The following is a 21,328-nucleotide window of genomic DNA, read 5'->3' as shown; positions in this document are numbered from 1 at the left end:
CCCAACTCTTAATGATATGCAGTTCTCAGTGATTGTCAGCTACTAGTGGCGGAACTTAAGCAGGCTGGGCAGAAACGCTCTCCTGGCAACAAGTGATTTCAGCGTTAGTGAGCATTTAACAAAACAAAAGACTCCTAATGGAACATTACTTAGCTCTGTCTTTTAAACAGTGGGGAGGAGCAGATTAAACCATGCCTGGGGCTCTGAGATAGAGCCCACCTCCTGCCATGGACACCTGTCTCTGCCCCCTCTTATTTTCACTGGGTCTAGCATTCGGTCCACTGGCTTAGCTAGTTCCTTTCAGTTGAGGGTGACCCCTCAGTCAGGCCAGGCTAAGCAAAGTTCTGCTCCCCTTTGCTCATACAATAAAGATAACAACATTGATAATATTTCACAACACCTGCATTCAGTAATAAAGTGATTTGTAACCCAGGACTAGCCAAAGTTGATCACTTTGGGCAACACAGCTCTGTCTGCTGGGTACCAAGGCAGATTAGGAATGTTTATGTAAATACAGTCTGCTCCTGAAGTCTTTCCCCCTCCCCAGGTAGCTGTCAGAGGAAAGCTCATGCAGACCCTGCTTACATATGTTTAGAAAAATATTATTGTTATTATTATTAATTATTATTAGTTTATTATTTTATTTTGAAAATCAGATTTTAATAATGCAAGATGCTTTAAAGGTTAAGACTGCATATAACTTAGAAGGTTTTCTTGAAGACTTAATAGTTCCATGGCATTGGTTTCAGATTTTGAGAACTGAGCATGGAAACAGTTAAAATATTACCTTCCATAAGTCCTCCATACCATCCCCTCTTCTGTCCTCCATGCAGCCTGACCTAAAAACTACCTGAGGTATAGGTCTCACTGGCATGGCCCACTCAAAACACATTTTTTGTATGTGTGGTTTTTTTTAAGCCTGAAAATTACATTTGGCCAACTTGAGGTTTTATAAGAGCCTGAAAGACTCTAAGCCAAACTGCAAGCATTTGATTTGCCTGATAGATATATTTTAAGACTTGGACCAATTTAAAAAAAATCCCATTGTGTGATCTTGCTTCACAAATTTCTGCAACCATCAGGATCTGTACTACCTACAAATCAGCTGTTGATGCACAATGAAGAGTTAACTCTGATTCCCATATGCCACAAAGGCTGGCTTACACAATAATAAATGTTGGTGTTAAGGTTGTCATCTGACCATCATACAGCAGTTTAGCGTTTATTTATTACTGGCTTGTTTGCTAAAATCCCATTTGGCAATTGTTTTCTTATGTAGACACACATACAGGAAATACTATATATCTTAATCTCTTTTTCAGGTTGCTTGGAATTGAAGGAGGACACCATTGAAAACCTTCTGGCAGCTGCATGCCTCCTTCAACTCCCACAAGTAGTAGAGGTTTGCTGCCATTTTCTAATGAAGCTTTTACATCCATCCAACTGTTTGGGAATACGAGCATTTGCTGATGCACAGGGGTGCACAGATCTTATGAAGGTGGCTCACAGCTACACCATGGTAAGGCAATTCCAGTGTATTTCAATTATACTAATGTGAATAATATATATTATTTTCAAAGTATCTCACTAGCATTTGAGATACAATTCTGTTGCCATTACTCTTATTGAATAGTCCCATGCTCCACAAGTGATCCTATTAAAGCCAGCGGGGATGCTTGTGGTGTGTGGTACTGAAATGGAATAAGGTCATCAGAATCTCACCCTGAATGTGAATGAATTAACTGCTAAGACACTGTTCAGGATGTGCTGTAAATCACAGTAGCATACCATTTCATGAGGTTCAAGTTTATTTAGTGAAAATGAAACTTAAGGCCTCAAAATATTTTTAATAAAGGTTTCTATTGTGCCTGCTTTGGATATAGGGAAGCTTTATGCTTAATGATATTCTTCAGTGTATTTAAGAATTTTTGTAGGCAACATTTTTCTACATTGATTCCGATTAATTTCTAATAATGTTAATGTGATGTCAGCCTGTGGGTTGTAGTGGGGTGTCATTTAAAGTTCTGTATGATATAAAATCTGTAATTCTTTTTTTAAAATGATCATTTTAATCGTTAATGCACATGAGAGGGAAGAGGAAAGGCAAAATGAAATCTCTTCAGTGTATTTTTTTTGCCTTTTCTCTTCTCTCTCATGTGCAGTAATGATTAAAATTATCATTTAAAAAAGAGCTACAGATTCTATATCATACAGTACTTTAAATGACACCCACTACAATCCACAGGCTGACATCACATTAACATTATTAGAAATTAATCAGACTCAATGTAGAAAAAATGTTGCCTACTAAAATACCAAAGCCTATCTGTAGTCATTTAATTCTGCATGGTTTGCTGCAATTAAGGACATCTGGCTCATGAGATTAGGTTTACATGGAGACTAAATCACCTATCACCTCTAGAGAGATGATGGTCCCTTCTGGTCTAGATTGAAATTATTAGTGAAATAATAGGAACATTTTTGATGCAGCTGCTTGGTTTCTCCAGCCAGTTCTTCATTTTAAAAAGCACACTTCTTCTATTGCATGATTATTAAGTACCATATAATAACACAGAAATTTTCAGACCACTAATGCTGATGGGATTATATGCATGTGAATATTAATATACCATTACAGAAGTTTCAAAATATGTATTGAAACCTCTGTGCCTTAGAATGTATGTTCCACAGGTCAAGAACCTGGCACTTAGTTAGTGCAGATATTGACCTTTGTAATAATGTACTGAACATATGAAAATGAAATTAATTTCATTATCTTTTTCTTTTTTTTGTCATTACACTTGTTTGATTTGGTTTGATTTTGGAGTTTCTTGTTACTGCAGAATTGATTGTTAATATCTGATATATGTAATTTACTTCAGTGTTTATTTTGAACCTGTTTCTGAGATATGAGTAGCTTATGCACCGCTCCTCGGAGACAGGGGACCTGATCTTCAAGCTGTTAAGCAAACATTGAATTTCATGCAATGGGAAAATTGCCGTAGAGAAGACTGTAGGCCAGCAAGGAAACCAGTTGTAACTAATAAGTTGGCTTTTATCTTAAGTTACTTTGTCTAGGTGTAAACTCTAGAAGTACATTTCGAAGGCCATGTTTTCAAAACCAAGACCCAAGCTGCATGTGTAATTGTAATTGCATATGTAGCTACATTATGATGGCTGCTTTTGAAATCATGATAAATATGCAAATATGCACAAACAGGTATGTGTATTATTCTGTGTACATAAATGATCCTCTAACTCATGGAAAACTTGATCCTATACATGTCTGATTACTTGATAGATGAAATACAGAGTCATATTTATGCATCTTTGTAAAATCAGTTTTTTGCATAATAAGTAATTTGTAATCCTTTAGCTGTAGTGTTTTACATTACATTTTTATTTTGTAAAAGTTTAACGTTTTTAGAGGGCCGAACAAATTAATAATGATTTGTTATGAATGTTTCTGACTTCAAGGCTATAGAAAGGATGAATGAATGCATACTTTCAAGATTCAAGTGTGTTTACTTTTCATGAAACCAAAAGGTGATTTCAGGCATGAAACAATAATGAAACAGGTGAATTGATTTTCTCTAGCTAATTTTCTTAATTACAAGACCTAAATAATTTCTCATATGAGCTACAGAACTGTCAGAATATCAAGCATAATGGAAACAGCGGGGAAAAAATCAGGGACAAATTTGGAAAACACTGCAGACCTTCAAAGGCTTTTGTAAAGTTAAAGAACAGGGTTTTTTAAAATTAATTTTTAAACTTTTTTTTCAAACTTCAGAAACATTGTACTTGTGACTGGATATTTATCACTAAAATTATTATATTATACCAAGTGAATGAGTAGGGAATCAGAACTGACTACATGGACACTTAGAGAATGTAGAACTGGTAATCCAAAAGACAATATATTTTATTAATGGGTCATAAATATCAACCAGCCAAAGAATAATGACAGCAAATGAAATGATGCCAAAAATTGTCTTCAAAAGTTAAAAGCATTCTTATACTGAGCTAGTACCAAGAAATTCTCATTCTCAGTATCTTATATCTGTTAAACATTATATTCTCCAAGTGATAACCCCCTTGTTGATCATTTCTGCTCTGGTGTTTTCCCTATAGTGACATGATATATTTTACTTTGTTTTAAAAATTATGGGATGCTGCACCTAAAGATTCATAAATTCATTACTAATTTAGTTCTCAGTCACTGAATGTTCAATTTTCATTATAATATATATTTTTATTATAAATGGGGGGGGGGGAATGTCAATAAACTCTAGCTTGTCAGTTTGTTTTTATAAGCTCCATTCTCCCCTATTGGAGAACAGCTCAATAGGGGAAAGGAACTCTGTGAGTTGACAGTAATTTCATTTTTCCCATTCTTGTCACAAAGATGGCAGTCACTGTCATGGAGGAAGATGGAATTTCAACCCTTCTTCAACCATGAATTCTGGAGGAGCCACAGGAGCTGGGGTGCATTGGCATAGATGGCCTTGTAGTCACCTTGACACTAAATCCCACCAACTTTTCCCCTACCATGGCAGCATGCCTTCTGTTGAAGACATGCTTCCAAGAGCTTACGTGTACTGTACGGTTATGGGATACCCCTTAGGAGTTGGCATTGTTCCAAAGCAGAGAATGAAAAGCAGTGCAAATTGGTAAAATATAGTGCTGTTTTTAACATTTGATCCTATTGCTCAATTGTTTGGAAAAGGAGAATCTGGAGAAACACAGCTGTCTCCCTCATACTCTCCCTTCTTCCCCTTCCCCTTCTCTTTCAGCTACCATTCAGCCCTTCTGGAGGGACTGCTGTACAGCTACAGGAAAATAGGTAGTATGCCAAAGAGGCAGAACTCCCACTTTCACAGGCATAGGCTCCTCTCCATACATGGATACATCAGGCCATTAGTATTTTCTATTCTACTGGGTCTTCAGTGAGAAATTTGACTATTATGTGCTTGGAATGCAAAAGCCAAATGGGAGACAAAGCGGGGTGGGGGGAGGGGAGGAAGGGGCAGAGAGGAAAGGTTACCAAAAATATCTATGGGGGAAAATAAATAAGGGGAAAGAAGGATAAAAGTTAGTAAAAATCAAGCAATTCAAACACAAAAGCAGCATATAGGTTTCAAATACAGAAAAATTCAAAAATATTGTTCATCTTATTGGAGAGAGAGCGCTCTGTCTAGGGCCTTGTTATCTCCACTCTTGCCCTTGGACAATGAGTCAAATATATATTTTCAGTATGAATAAGATTTATTTTAGTTTGAGGCACCTTAGAGACTAACCAATTTATTTGAGCATAAGCTTTCGTGAGCTACAGCTCACAAAAGCTTATGCTCAAATAAATTGGTTAGTCTCTAAGGTGCCACAAGTACTCCTTTTCTTTTTGCGAATACAGACTAACACGGCTGCTACTCTGAAACTTGTTATTTTAGTTTGAGAAACTCAATAAGAACAGAACTAAATTTTCATTGAGGAGCATAATGTGTGTGAACAAAATAGCTGCTGTCCCTGCAATGGTCAGAATTCTTAGATTTTTAAAAGTTAAGTGCACAGAAACCAAAGACAGTTTCATAGCTGTATTAATCACATGCGAGATGCAGAACACTTTCAACTCCAATTATATGAAATAGGAGTTGAAGTCATTCAGCACTTTTCAAGAGGTTTACAGTACTTCATACAGTTGGGCTCTTTGGTCTTAATACAGCAAAGCACCTACACACATGCTTAATTTTAAGCAGACTAGTTGTCACAGTGAAGTTATTTTCTATACACTGAACTTCTAATTTCCTAAGAATTCTGACTATGTTGCAGGAACAACCAACATTTTGTTCTTACACACACACCCCTCCTCACAGAGACTTTAATTTAGTTATTCCTTGTTGATCAGTCTGTAAACATATGGCTTCTCTTCATGCATAGAAAAGTATAAATGGGGACTACTCTAGTGATTAAGCATGTGCTTAAATTAAGTATGTGCTTAAACGCTCAATTGGGACCTTGATTTTCACAACTACAAATGATCATTCAGGATATTATGTTGATACATTTTCCTATTAAATCAGGAACAATATAGAATCTCATCACTATATTTGTTTCCCATCCTGCCCCTCAATGCCATGCCTGTCATCTTCCTATTTTGTATCAAAGATTTAATTTAAAAATGCTGTGAGGTTTCGTGTTAATAATGGTTAATAGAAGAGCTGGTCAGAAATTTTCTGCTGCATCATTTTGATCCCAGAAAATGCTGATTTATTGAAATTGAAACATTCTGTTGTGAGCATGACATTTTGTCAAAACTTTCAATGGAAATCAAGCAGGTTAGAAAATTGCCTGGTTTTCACCCAACTTCTTCAAACATCAACCCAGCCTCTCAGAAACCCACCTGGTGGATCCTTGGGAGCTTGGGGAGCATATTTCATTTCAGAAACACTGAAACATGCCAGATGCAAGAATGTGCTTGTGTTCACAAAATGAAATATTGTGTCATTTCATTTGAGTGAAGATTGCTGAGATTTTGTGGAAAAAAATATTGTCCCAAATCTGGATGAAAAGCCAAAAAAATTTCAAAACGTGAGTTATTAAGCACTTTAGGAGCAGATTTTCAAATGTAGGTCCCTAAAAGATGCCTAGGAGTGGGAGGTCACAAGATGGTTAGGCAGCTTTGTTCGGCATTTTTGGTTTGGTTGGTGGGTGGTTTTGGTTTTTGTGTTTGTTTGTGTGTGTTCATTTGTGATTTTTTTTCCTGGGGAATGCATAAAATTTACTAGCTTATTTCAAGATAGTGTGGTATGATCAAGCATTTTGGTCAAGGGATGAGCTAAGGTTGCTTCCTGCTCTTCTGAATGTGAAATGCACTGTTGCAGTGTAAATGACTTTGGTCAGAATTCTGTCCTGACTTCAACAAATTAACTCATTTTCTGTTTTTAATCAGATTGATACTTTGAAACATGATTTTGAAATTGTTGCATTAACTACAGAAAGTAGCATATGTTAAATAGTATGCCTGGAATACTAGGAAATCTATCTTTAGATTTTTTCACAACAGGAGCTCTTTCCTTGTCTCCATTTACATCTGCTTCCAACCATTCCAGCTGACATAAATATCAGAAAGGAAGAGGTTAACAATCCTTTTTCTTTTGCTTTACACACACACACACACACACACACAGAATGTCCTTCACACAAGACTCCTGGTTATATTACAGTCCTGGTTGGGAGTTCTTTTTGCCTGCAGCATGGCTTTTTACAGTCCATATCAATTTGATCATTCACTCTAGTAGACTTAAATATTCAACATTTTAAAAATCTCAATCTAGAATAACAGTAAACAGTTCCTTCTCTAATTAGCATTTTGATTATTTCCTTAATTATTTCTTGCTTAGACTATTGCAATAGTCTTCTTGCTGGACTCTCTCTTTTCAGAAAGACCATCTGATTGTATTTTGCTTCTGCAACCACTGGCATGCGGTGGTATGGTGGTTTTTAAAAAAGTGTAACCTCACCTAAACTAAACTCCATATTCCATAAATGAAAAGTGGGTGAACTGTTTTCCTGTATTTACCCTCAACCACATTACTGCTGGCATATTGTGTAATGGGAGAGTACTTGTGCATATATAAGGTGGTGGATCATGTGGAGAGCAAAAGCAGGGGTCCTTGTGTCATCATTATAGTAACTTGTGTGTGTGTTCTATTGCGTATTCAACATAGTTTTTGAGAATTTCTGAATGTGGATATCTCAATGGAATGTTTGCATCTCATTGCATACTGTATGCCTAATCCTAAACACCATGATCCTACTGTGATGTTTTGAGGTTCAACCCAGACCAGTAAGGGGTTGAGTCACCACCTACTCTTTAACCTTAGGTGCCTTAAATGCTCTGCTGCTGTGGCTCACAGCCTGGACACCAACAGCCAGCAGACAAGCATGCAGTGCTTGAATGTCTGTGTGCTGTGCACCCTGGTTCAGCAGTCTGTCCCTGGTAGCTTGCCACAACACAACAGCTGCACCCTGGCCTCTGTTAGCCTTGGTTACTACCAGCAGGAGAACCCAACACACTTCCAGTCCCAAATTTCCCCCAAACCATCTGCCCGGATGTGTCCAGCCCTCTCCTGAAACACTCAGGGATCAAAAGGGGTTGTTACTTTTTTAAAGAGACAAAAGAACAGCTTATTACTTTTATAATTAACAATTGCTTCAATTCAAACACAGCACTGTATTAGTTTAGATTAAAAGTAAAACAAGTTTATTGGCAAGAGAGAATAGTTAAGTGAATTCAAGTACAAGGGATAAAGGCAAAAATGTTTAGAAGTGAATAAAAGTAAAATACACTTTCCAATGGCTGAGACTTAACTCAGCAATCTACAGTCTTGGTTTGAGGTAGATTTCTTAGCAATCTTTCTTCTTTCCAGCCTGACTTTCTCTCAGTCAGGACCGTTCATAGAAGTACTAGGTGCTGGTTTCCTTTTCCTAGGCAAAAGATGCCAAAATGGAGCTCTCTTTCCCCTTATATCTCTTAGAATTAATTGACCCAGTATCAAGGGGCAGGATGACCTCTTTATCTTTTTCCCTTCCTATGGATTTCCCATCTGCTGATTCATATGTAAATGGGGCTTCCACTGTTTTGATTCCATAATTCTCACTTTATATTTGAGGCAGATAGAGAGCTTCTTTCCTTCCTGTCTGGGGGCAAGCCTGTTTCTCCCTGTGTTTGGTCACAGACTTTAAAGCATGGTAGCAGTGAGTATCATAATTCCTTATATGATGTCAATGTTTATATTTTACAATGATATTTATCACTAGAATGTCATGGGCTTTTATAAAAGTTATTACCCTTTTATAATATATTAATAGTATATATAATAAACTCCGTCACTTGCTAGGTTGATGGTTGTATTACTTTTTATGTAAATGTACCTTCATTGTGTCTGCTTGACAACCAGATTGATCAGACAAGTACACACGCATTCTTTTTTGTAGGGCAGATTTGGCTTATTTATTTTTTGCCAAACACATTTTAAGCCAGTCATTCTAGCACATATCTGTAACTCTTTGTGCACATCCCATATATACGGCACACAAGAATATAAATGATCAGTGAGTTATTAGTTTTCCAGTGATAAATTACATGCCACCTTTTGGGTATATATCATGAGAACAGTGTGTTAAGTGTATTGAGTATGTCAAGCCTGACAAGAGTTGCTCACATAGCATAGTGAACCATCAATGGGCCTCTGTGTCACACATACACCATACCTTGCCTTTATTTTTTCATACCTATGGACTCGAAGTCCAGTCATCATTGGAAGGATGATTTATCTGTTCTACACTCCCTTTGGCTGGACTTTCCTCTTTCCTCATGAGACTGGCTGCACTCATCTCTGTTCTTACCATTTTAGCCCTCAAATCTTTGAGCGCAAACCATGTAGCTTACTTTAGAGATACCCCGGACAGCTTTAGTTTAGGCTTCACTTGTGCGTGTTTGACAGCTAAATTCTGAGAAGGGTTATAAGATGCTGTACTTTTCAGTCAGACTATGGCTTCTTGGAATACCACACTCCATTTATGGATGAATCTCATTTGAACATCTCTAGTACTTTGGGATCCATACAGAACAGCATGCAGGGGCAATGTATTGTGAAAGTGCTGCCTTTTTTGTATGTTTTGTGTTGCTCTTTTTTTTCTTTTTTCTAGGCTGTGTCTCCTTACACTGTTCTTCATGCAGCAGATGGGATGACAAGTCCTTACATTTAAAGTTTGATGTGACTTCTATTAGTAGTGTGTTAGCAGTAACACATTTGTATTTTAAAGCATGCAGTGACTCTCCAGGTGTTCTTACTGTGTGTCAGTAATGTGTTTACAAAATAAATTATTGTACAATGGGTACTGTAGATAGCAGGAATAGAACTGCAAGGTGCCTGTTGAAACTTTATGAAATCTTGCACAAAATGGATGAACTGTAAGAGTATTTTTTCTTTGTATAGATAGTCCATCATAGAATACTTGAGGCACTCTTAGCAGCAACAGAACTCATCCCATTCATTTTATTATGTATTGTATTGTTGTTTCTTGAATGCCCTATTTAAACTCTCCTTCAGCCAACTAGAAACTAACAACATAATAAATCCTACAATGCTAGCAATTCTGAAAACAAATTAATCCTCTCAAATTGTGACAGATAATGTTTCCTAGAATGTAACTCACATAACTGAACCAGAGTTTGTCTAAATGTGTAATATATTGTGTTTTCAAAACTCTCTACAAAATAAAGAGAATTCTTCTTTTTGTATAAAGTAGTGTTTTAAAAGATAACTTTTTATTTATCATTGTCTTTAGCACATAGTGTACAATATGGAAAACAGAAGTCTTCATTTTTTTTTACTTAGAAAGAATATTCTGCTGCCCAAAATATGTTGGTTGCTGGGTAAGCACCCCATTTTAGAGTCTTTTCCAGTCTTACAAGTGCATCCCATTCAAATGGCTGGCTCGTGCCTCCACTTGCCTTGGTGTTGAGAACCTGCAGCTCCCCAACTGAGTTTCCAGGTTACACCTCTCGGTCACCAACTGTGATAACTAGAAAACCCAATAGGCTAGGCACCTAGATGAGTTTCCGTTCCACAGCCTGTGGGTATTAACAGTAAGCAGTGACACAGAAGCAGCTTCTTTCCACAGGAAGGGAAAAAGAACAGAGAATGCTTAATTTTGCCAAAAGCCACACAGCACTCTGAGAAAATCAATTTAAACTAACAAAGGCCTATAGCTATACTTTTACTGTCTTACCTACCCTGGGCATTCCCCTCCAGTCCATAGGTATACATGACTTAGTCTTTATAGCCCCCAGTCTCTTAGGGACCAAATTACAGCATCCTTCCTGCGGACTCCTGACTCTCCATCAGCCTGTTGTCCTAGAGTTATCCTGCAGCAACTGACAACCCTTTTTCCACCTCCTTTTCTGTAGGTTGGATCTTTTAACAGGTCAGTGTATTTTGATCTCCAGTTTCTCAGCTTTGGCAAAACAGCTATGTGACCTAGGATTGGGTCTAACAAGTCTCTTCATGGCCATAAACCTGGCTATTGTGTTTGTGCCTGCTGGGATGCTGCATATGTAGATTATTGTTTTATCTTTCCTGCTTTTTTCCTCCAACATATGTCTTTTGATCTAACTCCATAGTAAATCATAACCAAAACACACTAAGGCATGCACAATATTCATACAAAATAATACAGATATTTCCCAGTTCTCCACATCATGCGTCATCTGTTTCAAATACACTTGTTAAGCATATATCTTACTCTAAATATGCTAATATTACAAATTCATTAGAATTTTTATCTATGGGCATTTTAACCAGAGCTTAATTTGCCAGTTTGATGTAAATTATGATCTCAGGACATCAGAGTGAGGGTGGAGAAGGCACCTCATTTCAGGCAATAATAATCAATAAAAACACCTTTCTGAGGTAGAGAGAAGTCTAACAGCAGCCACACTTGAGACTTGTGCAGAAATGATTTCCAGCAAAGTATTAAATCTAACTTTGTATAATCAAATAGAATTTTTATTCATAACAATCTTCCTTCTGTTGAGAAGACAGTGTGAGTAACACAGGAAAAATAGTATATTTGAGTCATCATTCATAGAATCATAGAATTATAGAAGATTAGGGTTGGAAGAGACCTCAGGCGGTCATCTAGTCCAACCCGCTGCTCAAAGCAGGACCAACCCCAACTAAATCATCCTAGCCAGGGTTTTGTCAAGCCAGGCCTTAAAAGCCTCTAAGGATGGCAATTCCACCACCTCACTACGTAACCCATTCCAGTGTTTCACCACCCTCCTACAGAAATAGTTTTTTTCCTAATATCCAACCTAGACCTTCCACGCTGCAACCTGAGATCATTGCTCCTTGTTCTATCATCTGCCACCACTGAGAACAGCCTTGCTCCGTGCTCTTTGGAACCCTCCCTTCAGGCAGTGGAAGACTGCTATCAAATCCCCCCTCACTCTTCTCTAATGCAGACTAAATAACCCCAGTTCCCTCAGCCTCTCCTCATAAACTATGTGCCCCAGCTCCCTAATAATTTTCGTTGCCCTCTGCAGGACTCTCTCTAATTTGTCCACATCCTTTCTGTAGTGGTGGGCCCAAAACTGGATGCAGTTCTCCAGATGTGGTCTCACCAGTGCCAAATAGAGGAGAATAATCACTTCCCTCGATCTGCTGGCAATGCTCCTACTAATGCAGACCAATATGTTGTTAGCCTTCTTGGCAACAAAGGCACACTGCTGACTCATATATAGCTTGTCATCCACTGTAATCCCTAGGTTGTTTTCTACAGAACTGCTGCTTAGCCTGCCTGTCAGTCCCCAGTCTGTAGGAGTGCATGGGATTCTTCCTTCCTAAGTGCAGGACTCTGCACTCATCTTTGTTGAACCTCATCAGATTTCTTTTGGCCCAATACTACAATTTGTCTAGGTCCCTCTGGACCCTATCCCTAACCTCCGGCATATCTGCCTCTCCCCTAAACTTAGTGTCATCTGCAAACTTGCTGAGGATGCAATCCATCCCATTATCCAGATCATTAATGAAGATGTTGTACAAAACCAACCCCAGGACACTCGTTGGGCGCTCCACTTTATACCAGCTGCCAACTAGACATTGAGCTGTTGATCACTACCCATTGAGCCCGACGATCTAGCCAGCTTTCTATCCACATTATCATCCATTCATCCAATCCACACTTTTTTTTATTTTGCTAGCAAGAATACTGTGGGAGACCATATCAAAAGCTTTGCTAAAGTCAAGATATATCATGTCCACCTGTCTCCCCAATATTCACAGAGCCACTTATCTCATCATAGAAGGCAATCAGGCTGGTCACACATGACTTGACCTTGTTAAATACATGTTGACTTTTTCTGATCACCTTCCTCTCCTCCAAGTGTTTCAAAATGGATTCCTTGAGGACCTGATCCATGATCCCCGGATTCTCCTTCCTCCTTTCTTTAAAGATGGACATTATATTTGCCTTTTTCCAATGGTCCAGGACCTTCCCTGATCGTCACGAGTTTTCAAAGATAATGGCCAATGGCTCTGCTATCACATCAGCCAACTCCCTCAGCACCCTAGGATGCATTAGATCTGACCCCATGGACTTGTGCATATCCAGTTTTTCTAAATAGTCTTTAACCTGTTCTTTCACCACTGAGGGCTACTCACCTGCTCCCCATACTGTGGTGCCCAATGCAGCAGTCTGGGAGCTGACCTTGTTTGTGAAGACTGAGGCAAAAAAAGCACTGAGTACTTCAGCTTTTTCCACATCACCTGACATCTCCTCCATTCAGTAAGAGTCCCACACTTTTCCTGACCTTCTTGTTGTTGTTGCTAACATACTGTAGAAACCCTGCTTGTTACCCTTCACATCCCTTGCTAGCTGCAAATCAAATTGTCCTTTGGCCTTCCTGATTACACCCCTGCATGCTCAAGCAGTATTTTTATACTCCGCCCTAGTCATCTTTCCAAATTTCCACTTCTTGTAAGCTTCCTTTTTGTATTTAAGCTCACTGAAGATTTCTCTGCATAATGTTGCTCCTGACCTGAACTGGTTTTAAGCAGTTTTTAGTTTTAAGCAGTTTTTATGGTTATGAAAGAGCATGTCACATGATAAGCACAACTCTATTGTTGAATCTCATAACCTCTTAGCCATGGATTCTGATACCTCCAATAAGAATTGCTCATGAGGAATACATAATAATGCTTTTGAGAGGCACTTCTTAAGAAACCTTTCTGTCCTGTCTGTTTTTTTAAAGTTCTCATAACCCCCATCATGCTTAAGTTCTTAGTTTTACTTCTTTTTGTTGTAAACTCAAAGTTATTCCTGCTCTTCTTTATAAATTCTGTAACCTTAGTTCACCCCCCATACCCCTGCCTCCACACCCCCGCCTCAGCATCCCTGAGCGCGCCGCGTCCCCGCTCCTCCGCCTACCTCCCAGTGTTTCCCACCACCAAATAGCTGTTTGGCTGCACTTAGGACTTTCCAGGAGGGAGGGGGAGGAGCGGGAATGCAGCGCACTCAGGGGAGAAGGTGGAGAAGAGGCAGGGCCAGAGCAGGAATTTGGAGAAGGGGTTGGAATGGGGCAGGGACTTGGGGGAAGGGGTTGGAATGGGGGTGGGGAAGGGGTGGGTCAGGGAGCAGGGCCTTATGGAAGGGGTAGAGTGGGGGTGGGGCAGAGGGGCAGAGGTGGTGGCTTTTGTATCTTTGTCATAAATATAAAGGGAAGGGTAAACCCCTTTGAAATCCCTCCTGGCCAGGGGAAAGCTCCTCTCACCTGTAAAGGGTTAAGAAGCTAAAGGTAACCTCACTGGCACCTGACCAAAATGACCAATGAGGAGACAAGATACTTTCAAAAACTGGGAGGAGGGAGAGAAACAAAGGGTCTGTGTCTGTCTGTAGTCGTCTTGGCCAGGGACAGAACAGGAATGGAGTCTTAGAACTTTTAGTAAGTAATCTAGCTAGGTATGTGTTAGATTATGATTTCTTTAAATGGCTGAGAAAAGAATTGTGCTGAATAGAATAACTATTTCTGTCTGTGTATCTTTTTTGTAACTTAAGGTTTTGCCTAGAGGGGTTCTCTATGTTTTTGAATCTAATTACCCTGTAAGATATCTACCATCCTGATTTTACAGGGGGGATTTCTTTATTTCTATTTACTTCTATTTTAATTAAAAGTCTTCTTGTAAAACACTGAATGCTTTTTCATTGTTCTCAGATCCAAGGGTTTGGGTCTGTGGTCACCTATGCAAATTGGTGAGGCTTTTTATCCAACATTTCCCAGGAAAGGGGGGGTGCAAGTGTTGGGAGGATTGTTCATTGTTCTTAAGATCCAAGGGTCTGGATCTGTAGTCACCCAAGCAAATTGGTGAGGCTTTTTACCAAACCTTGTCCAGGAAGTGGGGTGCAAGGTTTTGGGAAGTATTTTGGGGGGAAGGACGCGTCCAAACAGCTCTTCCCCAGTAACCAGTATTAGTTTGGTGGTGGTAGCGGCCAGTCCAAGGATAACGGGGGTAATATTTGTACCTTGGGGAAGTTTTGACCTAAGCTGGTAAAGATAAGCTTAGGAGGTTTTTCATGCAGGTCCCCACATCTGTACCCTAGAGTTCAGAGTGGGGGAGGAACCGTGACAATCTTTGTATGAAAAGTTTTCAGTGATGCGACCCTTGGGCCAATGTACTAGTCCTCATGTGGTCCTCGTGGTGATTTGAGTTTGAGATCCCTGTCTTAGATCATACCCATCCCCAGCCCCTGAAAGTGTCTGTAGAGGTCTAACTTGGATAGCTAGAGCCTCTTGGCAGCTGTGGCTGCTTTATACTTCAGTGACTTCCATATTCTATACATAAATCTCTTATAACCAACACAGAGATCATGCCAATGTCAAGATGGTCTTCTTGTGGCATAAAGATGACATATGGGCCCTTTGTCAAGGATCATCCCTATTGCCAGTGCAGCCAGAGTAAGAGGATGGTGCCAAAACCCTTCATGAACTGTACTGCTTTCCTTATTGTCCTTCTGTGGCTGTTGCAGCCCGTTAGAAAGCAAACCTTTGGTCATTTTGTACTGTGTTAGAGCAGCCTAATCTTCACAGAGCAACAGCAGGATCGGGGTGTGCAAAGGGGAACTTTAAGCCATTTTGTGCTCTGTGACATATGGATGCACCAGAAATTCTGATTTCCTGTCTTCAAAAGTTTCATTTTTTCCTTCTCATTGTCCCCCCTTTCCCTCTGTCAGTCTCTTCAAGGGACCAAAGTTTGATTAATCACCTCATTACCCTGAGATACCAAGTTTAGACTGTCTTTCTGGCTAGGACCATTTGACATCTACTCTGATGAGCTGATATCAGAAATAAAATCCCTTCAGTTCCCTGACTGAGTTTTGATTTTGAAAGTTGTTATTTTGATGTTGAAGGTTTCTTTTTAGGCATCTTCTCTTATCCCAGGCATCAATAGGACAAACAGAATGGAACCATAGTGAAAATCCCCCAAAGAAACCAGAGTAAACAAAACAAAGAAAACTAGCCACACAGAGAAGGAGAAACAAAAAACACCCCCACAGCCTCCCCCATGTGTTTGGAGTCAAACATGTCCCATATGACATACCTCCAAGTGTGATTTTCTTAGTATTTGCTATACTATCGCTACTGAAGCTCTTGGGAAAAATATACAGAAGTATAAAGGGGTGAAAAATAGTGCAAATATAGACCATACTCTCAAAATTCCATAGTTTACTAGATAATCTAATTTTCAAAAACAAAATCTAACCATTATAACGCACTCTGTAGGTAATCAAGCTTAGGTAGGTAGGTAGACACAGTACTTTCCTGTCAATTTATTATAATATTCCCTTAATGTGTGTGCTGTACCAAAGACAACAGTGAAGTTGTTTCTTTGTACTGTTCAGATTAACAGATTCCTATTAATCTTCTTCTGATATCGCTCTTTCTTCTCATGAAGAGAAGATCAGTTCTCACACTTACACCATTTGAAGATGCTTTTTTAAAATGAATTATTACCGCTAACACTTTCCAAAGTCTGCTACTTTTTAATTATATGCTTTCTCTGATACAGCCATGGCCTAGCATATTACAGTACTACTCCATCAACACATAGTAGGAGAAAGTAAAAACATTTAAGAAGGAGCATATGGACAACAAGTCAATTAATAGGCAATGGAGAAGACAACTGCTGATAGTAAACTGCTGTGAAACCTACAGGAAAATATTTAAGCAAATAGTTCACAGAGCCTTAATCAGCAGTCTGATGTCTGATTTATCTTCAGGAACCTCCATTTTATTGCTTAGACTCCACTAAATAGATTAATATGGTAGAAAATGGGACTGAATTACTGCTGGGAAAATACATCAGGGATATCACTCTAATCTGAGCCTTAGTGTTTTATTGGATTACCCCTGGTTCTTGTGTTATGTGAAGAGGTAATTAACACTTTCCTTTTCACTTTCTCCACACCATTCATGATTTTATAAACCACTCTCATATCCCCTTGTATTGGCTCTTTTCTAAGCTGTTCAGTCCCTGTCTTTTTCATCTGTCCTCGTATGGAATTTGTTCCATACCCCTAATTATTTTTGTTGCCATTCTCTGTACCCTTTGCAGCTCTAATGTATCCTTTTTGAGATGTGGCAACCAAAACTATACACAGTATTTAATGTGTGGTTTTACCATGGATTTATATAGTGGTGTATAATATTTCCTGTCTTATTACCTATCCCTTTGCTAAGATTCCTAACGTTCTCTTAGCTTTTTTGATTGCTACTGCTCACTGAGTTAATTTTTTTCAGAGAACTATCCATGATGACTCCAGCTTGTCTTTCTTGAGTGGAAACAGCTAATTTAGATCCAGCATTTTGTATGGATAGGCGGTATTATGTTTTCCAATGTGTATGACATTGTATTTATCAATATTGAATTTAATCTCCCATTTTGTAGCCCAGTCACCCACTTTTGTGAGGTCCCTTTGAAACTCTTCAGACTCAGGTTTGGATGTACCTACCTTGAGTAATTGTATATCACCTGCAAATTTTTCCACCTCACTCTTTACCATCTCTCCACTGTGAAGACTGACTGTCATTCCTGCCCTTTCTTTCCTATCTTTAACCAGTTACTAATCTGTGAAAGGACCTTCCTTCTTATCCCATGACTGCTTACTTTGCTTAAGAGCCTTTGGGGTGAGCCCTTGTCAAAGGCTTTCTGAAAGTCCACATCCACTGTGACAGCTGTATCAGCCTTGTCCACATGTTTCTTGACTTCCTCCAAGAATTCTGATAGATTGATGAAGCATGATTTCCCTTTACAAAAGCCGTGTTGACTTCCCCAACATATTATGTTCATTTATTTGTCTGGTAATTCTGTTCTTTACTATAATTTTATAGTACTGCATAATTTTATAGTACATTAGACTGGTACTGAAGTTAGGCTTATTTGCCTTTAATTACCAGTATAGCCTCTGGAGCCTTTTTTAAACAGTGGTGTCCCATTAGCTATCTACCAGTCATCTGGTACAGAGGCTGTCAAGGTTCCTCCCCCACTCTGAACTCTAGGGTACAGATGTGGGGACCTGCATGAAAAACCTCCTAAGCTTATCTTTACCAGCTTAGGTCAAAACTTCCCCAAGGTACAAAATATTCCACCCGTTGTCCTTGGATTGGCCGCTACCACCACCAAACTAATACTGGTTACTGGGGAAGAGCTGTTTGGACGCGTCTTTCCCCCCCAAAACCTTGCACCCCACTTCCTGGACAAGGTTTGGTAAAAAGCCTCACCAATTTGCCTCGGTGACTACAGACCCAGACCCTTGGATCTTAAGAACAATGAACAATCCTCCCAACACTTGCACCCCCCCCTTTCCTGGGAAATGTTGGATAAAAAGCCTCACCAATTTGCATAGGTGACCACAGACCCAAACCCTTGGATCTGAGAACAATGAAAAAGCATTCAGTTTTCTTTCAAGAAGACTTTTAATAAAAATAGAAGTAAATAGAAATAAAGAAATCCCCCCTGTAAAATCAGGATGGTAGATATCTTACAGGGTAATTAGATTAAAAACATAGAGATTCCCTCTAGGCAAAACCTTAAGTTACAAAAAAGATACACAGACAGAAATAGTTATTCTATTCAGCACAGTTCTTTTCTCAGCCATTTAAAGAAATCATAATCTAACACATACCTAGCTAGATTACTTACTAAAAGTTCTAAGACTCCATTCCTGGTCTATCCCCGGCCAAGACGACTACAGACAGACACAGACCCTTTGTTTCTCTCCCTCCTCCCAGCTTTTGAAAGTATCTCGTCTCCTCATTGGTCATTTTGGTCAGGTGCCAGCGAGGTTACCTTTAGCTTCTTAACCCTTTACAGGTGAGAGGAGCTTTCCCCTGGCCAGGAGGGATTTCAAAGGGGTTTACCCTTCCTTTTATATTTATGACAGAGGCTGATTTAAACAATAGATTACATACCACAGTTTGTAGTTTTGCAACTTCATATTTTAGGTCTTTCAGAACTCTTGGTCAAATACCATCTGGTTCTGGAAATTTATTACTCTTTAATTTATCAACTTGTTCCAAAACCTGCTCTATTAAAACTCAATCTAGGATATCACTCTAATCTGAGCATTCTACGACATTTCCTCAATTCTGCCATTTAAAAAGAATGGCTCACATGTGGGAATCTTCCTCACATCCTCTGCAATGAAGACTGTTGCAAAGAATTCATTTAGCTTCTCTGCTATGGCCTTGTCTCCTTTGAAGGCTCCTCTAACACCTTAATCGTCCAGTGCCCGTATTGATTCTTTGGCAGGCTTCCTGTTTCTGATATACTTAAATTTTCTTGTTACTTTTTTGTCTTTTGCTAGTATCTCTTCAATTCTTTTTGGCCTGTCTAATTATATCTTTATACTTGATTTGCCAAGAGTGTATGGTCCGTTCTATTTTTCTCAGTAGGATTTGACTTCCAGTTTTTAAAGGATGCCATTTTGCCTCCAACCACCTCTTTTACTCTGCTGCTTAGCCTAGATGGCATTTTTTTCTGTCGTCTTACTGTTATTGATTTGTTTGTTTATTTCATTTGGGGTATGCATTTAGTTTGAGCCTCTGTTATGTTGTTTTTAAATATTTTCCATTACACCTACACTCATTTCACTCTTGTGACAGTTCCTTTTAATTTTCACTTAAACAGCTTCCTCATTTTTGTGTAGTTCTCCTTTTTGAAGTTACATGTTACTGTGGTGAGTTTCTTCGGTAATTTACCCCCTACAACTAATGTTAAATTTAATTACATTATGATCACTATAACTGAGCTGTTCACCTGTATTCACCTCTTGTTCTATTTAGGATTAAATCCAGAATTGCCTCTCCCTTTGTGAGTTCCAGGACTAGCTGCTCCAAGAAGGAATCATTAATGGAGTCTAAACACTTTATTTCTGCATCCTATCCTGAGGTGATATGTGCCCAGTCAATATGAGGATAGTTGAAGTCCCCCATTTGTACTGGGTTTTCTGTTTTTATTACATCTCTAATCTCCGTCAGCACTTTACAGTCACCACCATCATCTTGGTCAGGTAGTCTGTATATTCCTACTCTTATTATTCAAGCATTACATTTCTAACCACAGAGATTCTATGGTACATTTTGATTCATTAAAGAGTTTTAGTATATTTGACTCTGTGCTTTCTTTCACATATAGCGTCTCCCCCACCAGCGTGGACTTACTTTGTCATTCCTATATATTTTGCAACCTAGTATTATCAGGCCCTATTTATTATCATCATTCCAAAAGTTTCTGTGATGACTGTTATATCCATATCCTCATTCAATACCAGGTACACAAATTCAATCAACTTAGTATTTAGATTTCTTGCATTTGGATACAGGCACTTTTAAAATTTGTCTATATTAGTTGTCTGTCTTCATGTGATGTAATTGAATCAGAATCCTTTTCATTTGACTATTTCTTTGAAGTTCTTAACTGTATTTTATCAACTTCTATCCTCACTTTTTTATTGGGATATGGTAAATAGTATATATCCCCTTTTAATAAAACCTCCCCTAAGGGATTAGTATGTCCAGTCTTTGTGCTCCTCCACACCTGTCAGCTTCCTCCCAGCCCTTAGTTCAGAAACTCCTATACAATCTTTCTAATTTTACATGCCAACAACCTGGTTCCATTTTGGATTAGGTGGAGCCTATCCTTCCTTTATGGGCTCCTCTTTTCCCAAAAGGTTCTCTAATGCCTAATAAACCAAAACCCCTCCTCTGAACACCCATATCTCATCCACACATTGAGACCCTGCAGTTCTGTCTGTTTAACTAGCCCTGCATTTGGAACTGGCAGTATTTCATAGAATGTTACCATAGAGATGCTGGACTTTAATCTGTTACCTATAAGTCAAAATTGGCCTCCAAGCCATATCTTTCCCTATGTCATTGGTACCTATATGTACCATGACCACCAGCTCCTCCCCAGCACTGCACATAAGTCTGTTTAGATGTCTCAAGAAGTCTGCCACCTTTGCACCTGGTAGGCAATTTACCATGCTGTTCTCCAGGTCATAACAAATCCAGATATCTATATTTCTAATAATTGAATCACCCATCACTCTCTTTCTAATAACTGGATCCCCTTCCTCAGAGGGCTAGCCTTAGTGCAAGAGGATACCATAATATCATAAGGATGGAGAGTGTCAACTATGGTATTGTTTCCCTCCATTTCAGCTTGTTCTCTGTCCCTGAGACTTTCATTTTCCTCAACAACAC

General features: G+C 38.9%; 1 protein-coding gene across 2 annotated transcripts in view; it reads left to right on the top strand.

Moving 5' to 3' along the window:
• The window catches only part of KLHL1 (kelch like family member 1), a 430,372-nt gene that overhangs the window by 186,200 nt on the left and 222,844 nt on the right, over positions 1–21,328 (top strand). For both annotated transcript variants that reach the window (XM_073346360.1, XM_073346365.1), the window contains exon 4: positions 1,323–1,519. In XM_073346360.1, the coding sequence (XP_073202461.1) occupies positions 1,323–1,519 (197 nt within the window). The remainder of the gene's footprint in view (positions 1–1,322; positions 1,520–21,328) is intronic.

Source organism: Lepidochelys kempii, chromosome 1 (genome assembly GCF_965140265.1).
Source record: "Lepidochelys kempii isolate rLepKem1 chromosome 1, rLepKem1.hap2, whole genome shotgun sequence".
Classification (NCBI taxonomy): Eukaryota; Metazoa; Chordata; order Testudines; family Cheloniidae; genus Lepidochelys; species Lepidochelys kempii.
The sequence above is the reverse complement of the archived record's forward strand: the minus strand, read 5'-3'. Positions and strand labels throughout refer to the sequence as shown.